Here is a 9,057-nt window from a genome sequence, read left to right as displayed (position 1 = left end):
GGCGCTGCACCCGCATGGGAGACCAGGAGGAAGCACCTGGCTCCTGGCTTTGGGTCCGCGCAGTGCGCCTGCTGCATTGGCCATCTGGGGGGTAAACCAACGGAAAAGGAAGACCTTTCTCTCTGTCTCTCTCTCTCACTGTCTAACTCTGCCTGTCAAAAAAAAAAAAAAAAAAAAAAAGAAAGAAAGAAAGAAAATATAAATTTTCAGATATAAAACTCCTATTTAAATTTTTTTTATTTCTCTGCTAAAACTTTTTATATTTTACTCATTTCTAGTATTTTTACCTTTACTTCACTGAGCATAATTATAATAGTTGCTTTATAGTTCTTGTTTAATGACTCCAACATCTGATCATTTCTGGATAGATATCTGTTGATTATCCCTGCCTTTAAGAATGGGTCTTTTTATGCAAAGTATTTTTGGGTCAAATCCTGGACATCATTAATGTTTTGCCACGTAGACTATGAGTTGTGCTGTATCCATTCTGAAGAATGTCGGTGTTTTTCTTTTAGTAAGGAACTCAGTGGATTGGACTCATGGCAAGTTCCACCTCATTCTCTGGAGTTGGCAGTTCAGTTCCACTAAGTCTCAGTTGAGCTTATTAAGCCTTTGCTATGCTGTGATGAGTTTGACCCAGGTACAAATGGTTCAGAGGTCAGTCTGAGACTTGTGTGGGAGTTGAAACACAGAATTGGGGGATTATGTTCTCTGGCTCTCTTTCCCCTGGGATTTCTCTCGCTTCTCAGTGACAATCATTGCCTGGGTTCTTCTCCCTGATTCTTCTGGTTGGAATTATGATTCTATCAAGGCTTTTGTCACCAGCACTATGCAATTCTTATTTGCATTAAGGAAAAGCCACAACAAACTTTGGAATTCACTGCCAGGCCAGTGTTTCAACAGGTTTTGACTCTGCCACAATCTGTGTGCTTTGGTTTATTCCTCAGATTCCTTGAGTAGTTTTTTTTTTTTTTTAATACTTTGTCCAGGGCGTACATATTGTTTAGTTAGAGATTGGACTGTAAGAGGTAGCTGGTTTTGGAATTGAGAGCATGATGGGGCCGGTGCTGTGGTGCAGTGGGTAATGCCCTGGCCTGAAACACCAGCATCCCATATGGGCACCGGTTCAAGACCTGGCTGCTCCTCTTCCGATCCAAGCTTTCATTTTCCTCTTTGGCTATTTAGGCAATTAGATGAAGGAAGTGCAACAAGGAAGGATAGAAAATGGGGAGAAGAAAAAGGCAGGGAGAGTACTTTATTCCATTATCTGTTATGTATTCATGTGTTTGTGTGTTACATATATACACATGTATATGTATATTCACAAGGATATGGGCATATTTTCCATGCTGGTTGTAAACAGTTGAATTAGTTGTTTTTGTAGTCATTGAAATTTTTGTGGGTTTATGAATAATTTAGAGAAAAGCTTCTTCTGAGCTTGTCAGGTCTTTTTTTCTCTATTTTCTTTCTATTTAATTTATTTGAGAGGCAGACACAAAGAAACAGACACATACACACACACACACACAGAGAGAGAAAGAGAAATCTCCTATCTGCTGTGTGTGTGTGTGTGTGTGTGTGTACATATGGGGGCAGGTATCTGTTGTTTCACTTTCTAAATGTATGCAATAGTTGGGGCTAGGCCTTGCTGAAACCAGGATCCTGGAACTCAATCCTGGTCTCCTGTGTGCATATTAAGTACCCCACTACTTGAGCCATGAATTGCTACTTCCCTGGGTACATATTAACAGGAAGTTGAAAATGGAAATGGAGTCAGGACTTGAACCTAGGCACTCTAGTATGGGATATGAGTATCCTAAGTGGTGTTTTAACACTATGCACACTCCCCCCCCTTAAAATATTTATTAGATAGATGGGGGTTGGGGAGAGGGAGAAAGAGAGCAAAAACCAACCTGCACTCATTTGCCAGTTCATTCCTCAAATGTCCACAAAGCTGTGGTTGGGACTGGCAGGTAGGCAGGAACTCAGTTTAGATCTCCCATGTGGGTAGCAGGAACTCAATTACTTGAATTATCACTAGTACTTTCCAGGATCTTCATTGACAGGAAGCTGGAGTCAGAAGCCAAGGGTAAAATCCAGGAACTCTGGTGAGAAATGTAGGTGTCACAGATGGTGTCTTAACCACCAGACTAAATGCCCATTCTCCTTTTCCTTTCTTCCCTCCTTCCCTCCCTCCCTCCCTTCCTTTCTTCTTCTCCTTCTCCCCCTCTCCTCCTCCCCCTCCTCCTTCTTTCTCTCTCTCTCCCTCCCTCTCTTTCTTTCTCTCTCTCTCTCTCAAGATTGATTTGAAAGGTAGAATTATGGGAGCAGAGGTGATAATATCTTCTATCTGCTAGTACACTCCCCAAATGCCCACAGCAGCCAGGGGTAGGCGAGACTGAAGCCAGGAGGCAGGAACTCCACCCAGGTCTCTGCTGTGGGCAGCAGGAGCCCAGGTACTTGGATCATCTGCCACTGCCTTCCAGACCCATGAGCAGGAAGCTGGACTGGAAGTAGAGAATAACCAGGACTTGAGCTGGTACTCTGATCTGGGATGTGGGCTTCCCAAGCAATAGCTTAGCATGCTGTGCTACAACTCCTACCTCATCCTCTGTTTTATGTATCCTTTTCAATGAGCACATGCAAGTGGTAGTTACCACTATTGAAAAAAAATTTTTTTTGACAGGCAGAGTGGATAGTGAGAGAGAGAGACAGAGAGAAAGGTCTTCCTTTTGCCGTTGGTTCACCCTCCAATGGCCGCCACGGCTGGCGCGCTGCGGCCGGCGCACCGCGCTGATCCGAAGGCAGGAGCCAGGTGCTTCTCCTGGTCTCCCGTGCGGGTGCAGGGCCCAAGCACTTGGGCCATCCTCCACTGCACTCCCTGGCCACAGCAGAGAGCTGGCCTGGAAGAGGGGCAACCGAGACAGAATCCGGCGCCCTGACCAGGACTAGAACCTGGTGTGCCGGCGCCGCCAGTTGGAGGATTAGCCTATTGAGCTGCGGCGCCAGCCCACTATTGAAATATTAATATTGGGATTTGAAGGATGCAAGATAAGTATTCATGGAAAGTGTGGAAAAGCAGAAAAGTTTCTATTACCCCATTCTTTTAGCGAAGTTATTATTATGTAAATATATTTCCCCTTAGGCTTTTTTTGGGTAAATTATTTTGTATACAAACAGATCTCATTTCTACCACTGATATTTCCAAAGTATATATTGTTTTCAGAATATTTTTACTTTCTTTGCAATGCTGTAGATTTTACTATTTGAGACAGACAGTCCCTGATCTTAAAAGTTTCTCTTGGAATGTTAGTGCTATGCAATGAAAATTAACTTTGCTATGAAATTTAGGAAGTAATTTGAGGTATTTGGTTATGGATCTAAGAGACCCCAAATCGTATTCTTAATGTGTCACCTTTCCCACTGACATGTCCTGACTCTATGCAGGAAAAGATTAAGACCAGGAAATGCACATTACCCGCTAGCGTGTTGGTCCCATTCTTAATGTAACATTGTGATGTGCTAGGACTAACATAAGCAGGACTCCTTTGCCTGTGTCATGTGAGTTCATGTAGCTTGAAAATAAGTCATTTATTGTCTGCTTTATTCATTCTACATTAGTTAGAATCTAGAAGGGAGTTGTGGATTTTCTATTCCTATAGGAATAGCAGCCACAACGGCACGAACCAGGTAGCAATCTGTACCAGAGTCTAGGATAGGAAACCCTCGCTGGGAAACTTGCTCCCAACGGCTGATGTCACCCTGTAAGGGGGAGAAACGACTGGCTCCTGGCTCTTTCTCTCACTGTGCCTTTCAATGGTAGGCCTTGAACCTTTTGGTAGACTAGGAAGGAAAGGGCACAAAGCTGCAATAATTCAGAAAGAAGAAGATAGTGAAGTTAATGTTTGGGTTGCTGATATTTTAAGCACATTCTATTCCATTTTAAAATGTAGGGTAATCAACTTGGATTGTGAGCAGTAAATTTAATACGTCATGTAGACCACTACTTTTGTGTGTGTGTGGGGGGGGGGGACTACACTATCTTCCCTAGAATATCTCCAAACTAGAATGAGTCTTTCTTAGTAAATTGTCCCCATGGAAAAGAGAGCATGTTACTTTCCTATAAAATTGAATGTTTAAGAAGCATAGTATTTGGTAGTGTTGATGGGGTGGATAGAAAAATGACATGCTTTAATGGGCTGGGCCTTTAACCTGTGCAAATAACAACAGCTAAAATACTAGGAGGAGCATTATATAACATTTTTAAAATAAGGAAGCTTCCTTGAGCAATTTAGAAATAATTCTCTTTTTTAAAGATTTATTTATTTATCTGAAAGTCAGAGTTACACAGAGGGAGGAGAGGCAGAGAGAGAAAGAAAGAGATCTTCCATCCAATGGTTCACTCCCCAGATGGCTGCAACGGCCGGAGCTATGTCATTCTGAAGCCAGGAGCTTCTTGCAGGTCTCCCACGTGGGTGCAGGGGCGCAAGGACTTGGGCCATCTTCCACTGCTTTCCCAGGCCATAGCAGAGAGCTGGATGGGAAGTGAGGCAGCTGGGACTAGAACCAGCACTTCAGGCCAGGACATTAACCCGCTGTGCCACAGTGCTGGCCCCAGAAATAATTTCTAATATTCATATACAATAACCTGGATAACAGTAAGCCAGTTATGATTTTTATTTTTTAATATGAACTCTTAGTATGGATAGAGTTGAATTTTCCAAGGTCCAGTTTAGTGGTAGTGCTGAGTAAGGAAAGAAAGCTACTTCCAGATGAGAGCTACGTCTTGTAGCATGGTCTTCTTTTTGGGAATTGGCAGTTCACATCTTAGAAATTAAAATCAGAATTTGGAGAAATAATAGGATATTTAGTTCATATTATCCAAACTACAGGATACATGAAGAATCCTAATTGTAAAGATGACTCTTCAATGAATTGATGAGTTCAATCAAGACATGTGGATGTGATAAATAAAAAAATGCAAAAATAAGAAACATTTTCCACATCTAAGTTTTAAATCTATGTGTATTTATTTTTGGCATGTGCCATAAAATGAGGTATAATTTTCAGCCAAGTGCCTCAGCACACTTTTTGAACAATCCTTTCCTTTATCTCCACTTCAATGCTGTCATTATAACTCATTTTATTTTCTCTCAGTCTACCTATTGACTCTAGCAGCAGTATTTTTTGCTCTGATTCTTATATCCGAGTAAATTTTAATTATCTGATTATTTCTCTTTTGAGGCACTCATGCTCCCTCATTTCAAGTTTTTGTCTAATCTATCCTGCTTGTTATTTTAATGAGTTGAGAATTACTTTCCAAAGTTCAAAATATCTTGTTTAGATTTTTGCATTGGCACTAACCCAACATAGTATGTTAAGAATACCTTATGTAATTAAAATACTCAGACTTCCCAGCACAAAACATTAAGTATTTAGTTCAGTCTTTCTTTTATGTCCTTCAGTAAAATTTAACAAATATTCATATAATTTAGTATATTTCTTATTATATTTATGCTTAGATAGTCTTAAAAATCATAAATGAAATTTCAAATTTTATTTTTTATTGGGCCATCATGGTATAAAGCAATTTATTGGCTCACATATATGTATGTATGTTCTGAGTTTTCTAGGTTGATAACCAAATCTACAAATGATAGTGATATTCCAGAGGTGTTTCTGCTTTATTATTTTATTTTTTTCAAAGAACCTTGGTTATGGCTTTTCTAAATGTTCTAATTTATTATTTCCAGTTTTTATTTTCATTGTTGTACCCACATTCTTTGCAATGCTCCTGTTCTTGGTTTCTGAGAATATCTATACTGTTCATCTACCCGACTTCAGTTGTTTAGGGCCTTCCCCTCCTACAAGTGAGCCAACAATCTGTCATTGGCCCCCTCTCCACGGTTCCTGTTAGCCTGGCTTTGGGTAATGATCTCTAGAGTTTTTGAGACCTCAAAATCTACCTGTTATCCAAGTATCTGGCTGTGCTAAATAACAAAAGTTTTATTATTATTATTATTGTAGTTAAATACTCAAATTTACCTTCTTAACCATTCTGAAGTGAACAGTAAATGACATGTTTTACGATGCCTTTGGTTAGGACCAAGACTTCATCAGGTGATTTAGAGTCCCTGTTTTATGAGTTATCCTTAATTGTTCCAATTTATTCCTAATCAGTGGTCCAGCCCTTACCCGTTTTACTTTATTTCTTTTAAAAACTCTCTCCGTGGCCCCGCAACTCAAGCTAGAGGCTCCCACCGTAGTTCTTTCTTCCACTCAGTATTACAACCCCATCGAGCTTCTCTGAGCTACAAAATTTGTGTATTTTCTGGTAGATCACAGGAAGAAGTAGGAACACCTGGCATTTAAGGCCTCTCCTCTGGAGGCTGCCATCTCGCTCTCTCCCTCCTCTCTCCTGAGCTGGGCAGGGCTGGGAGGTGCCTGGGACTCCCGGGGGAAAGAGAGGGTCACACAGCTGCCCAGCCAGGAGCTGGGATTTGGCCCTTGCATTACCAGAGGCTTTAATTTTCCCTTTTTTCTCAGAGAAACTGCAAATGGAGGGTTGAGGGGGAAGGCGGGTGGCACTCTGAGTCACACTTGATTTGCATTTTTATCCCAACAAGCACCACGTGAATTGGACAGACACCAATAAAAGTCCTATATTTTATAGGTCAAATCTTTCAAGATGTCCATGATCCCGAAGCACTTTGGACTGAAAACCAGAGAAGAATCGTACATGTTTAAAGAGCTTGAGAAGCTTCGCCAAGAGACTAAAAAGGATTTTCTCCGATCCAGGCAGAAGTTGGAATCCAAGCCGATTTTAGATGAAGGCCCCATTCGCCTCCTCCAGGCTCCGGGCTGGGGCCGTCCGGCGGACAAGAAGCGCGATTCCTCCCCTCGACCCGGAGGGTTGCAAGCTTCCCCTTCGCCCAGGGGCCCCGGGGCCTCCGAGGCGGCCCTCGAGCCGGAGACGCACGCCTGCACGGCGCGCCCCTGGGGCCTGGGCCACGCAGCCGCTCGGCCGAAGCCCCGAGCGTTTCGCCCCCGGGAATTCTACTTGCGGAGCTCGGCGTTCCGCCGCTACCCTCTCCAGAAGCCACCGGTTATCGCCGCCAGGGTGGGCACCTCCAAGCCCTTGGTGCTGCTGCCGCCGCCCGCGCCGCCGGTGAGGCCGAGAGCGCTCCCGGAGGCGGGGAGCCCGCGGCCCTCTGGGTCCAGGCAGGGCCTCGAGCTGGCGCGGGCCCACGAGGTCACCGAGGAGGTAGCTCGGCCCGCAGAGACGCGCAGGGCCAAAGCCAGGAAGACCAGCTCCCTTTCCAGCGAGGACAGCGACCTGGGCCCCGGCGGCCGGTGGAAGCAGTTGATGGTCACCACCCACTTCGTGCGCCGGCTGTCGGTTGGCGAGGCTGGGGAAGCGGCTGGGTCCGTGCTCAGAGCCCAGCGCCCGAGCCGCCTATCCAGCGAGGCGCAGGACGCCGCCTGGCTGTCCCTGCCGCCCCGGCGAGCGCCCCCCAAGTCCTTCAAGGAGGTCCTCACCTCGCTGCAGTCCGAGGCCCAGCAGGCTTCCGACCAGATCATCAAAGAGCTCATCCAGAGCATCCTTGGCCCGAACTACGACTTTAAAATGGAAGTAGGTGAACTAGTGCCGGTAATGTTTCTCCTGGGTAAATGTACGTCCTGTTAGGATCGTATAGAGTTCCTTCTGCGTAATGTTTCAGCGCACACGAGGCGTTTTAACACACAGCACTGTGGCTGGTGTTCAGCTTCCTTGCATTCTTTAGAATTTTTGACTTTTCCAACAACAAGGGAGTGTCTCCTGCTTTCAAAGTAAAGAAACTCCTTGGTTTCAAGGACATGAACTAGTTTGCAGAAAAGCAAGTATTGAAAGAAGTTTATTTTGGTACAGGACATTTGAAGTCCATAGGTAGTTTTTTTTTTTTTTTTTTTTTTTTCAGAATATACATTCTATGAACTTCTTGAAGACCTCTTATACATCCTTAGTATCTTTCTCTTTCAAAGGCTTTGTGGTGATTTAATCTTGAAATAACAGAATAGGCATTATAAAAATTCAATCCTTTTCAGTTACAGTCATCATTGTTAGTAGTGAATTACAGTAAAAGTGAATGTATATTCCAAGAATAGTGTCATACTATTAACAAATTTAATTTACAACAATTCTGAAATATTTTCAGTGAAAACCATTTTTTTGAAATGTTTAAAAGTATTTTTTTTCCCTAGAGACTTATAAATGCTTCTAGCACTGTAAAGCCTTTAAGTGCCTTTTTGTCCCAACAACAACCACACGATGTAAGTAGATACCAGTAGAATCCTATTTTACATAGCAGGCCTTCTTGCTTTAGTGGTGCTAAAGGATTTGCAGAGTGCACCACATTAGATGCATGGTAGATTTGGGATTCCACCCCAGGTAGTCTAATCCCAGAGACTGCTCTGGAATCATGCCCAGATTTCAACAATTTGCACACACACACACACACAATCTGTTTGAGAACAAGTTGTACAGTTAATTCTCATAATGCAACTCTTTGATGACAGAGGTCCTGCATGGGGAGTAAGTGCCAATGACTCCTGTTAATTTAACAATTAGCACTCTTCTGCATGAAGTCAGTAATCATCCGGGGCTTTTGACATGAGCTGCTATTGCTATGGAAGCCTTCTGAATCCACAATCTCTATCAGTATTTAGACAGGGCCCTAAACAAAATGGAAGTTCTCTCCTCCCTTCAGAGAAAAGTACATCCTTCTTTCTTGGCCACTTCTTTCCACTGGGGTCTCACCCACCGAGATCCTTCTTGTAGGACATTTTTTTTTTACCACAGTGTCTTGGCTTTCTGGCATGTACATTTCAAATAAAAATACAAGCAGGGCAACTTGAGCCCCACACTCAAAGAAAGAAAGGAGACATCCAGTGTTCTAGGAGAATGACAGTAGGAGGGAAGGAGATTCTATTACTTTCTTGGCTGCAACTCCAACTCTCTTGTTAGTACACAGAAGACTGCTGCCACATTATGTCTTTAAAATAGTTTCAGCTGCAGAA

The 9,057-nt window shown here is 43.3% G+C and overlaps 1 protein-coding gene across 1 annotated transcript in view; it reads left to right on the top strand.

The window, feature by feature from the left end:
• The first annotated feature begins 4,342 nt into the window (after positions 1-4,342).
• The window catches only part of TTC6 (tetratricopeptide repeat domain 6), a 225,872-nt gene continuing 221,157 nt past the window's right edge, over positions 4,343-9,057 (top strand). The window contains exon 1 of the mRNA XM_008269509.5: positions 4,343-7,633. Within this exon, the coding sequence (XP_008267731.4) occupies positions 6,689-7,633 (945 nt within the window). The 5' untranslated portion in view covers positions 4,343-6,688. The remainder of the gene's footprint in view (positions 7,634-9,057) is intronic.

The sequence above is a fragment of the Oryctolagus cuniculus genome, chromosome 12, assembly GCF_051225735.1.
Source record: "Oryctolagus cuniculus isolate XC-2025 breed Fujian yellow rabbit chromosome 12, ASM5122573v1, whole genome shotgun sequence".
In the NCBI taxonomy this organism is placed as follows: Eukaryota; Metazoa; Chordata; class Mammalia; order Lagomorpha; family Leporidae; genus Oryctolagus; species Oryctolagus cuniculus.
This window is presented reverse-complemented; position numbering and strand designations above follow the sequence as displayed.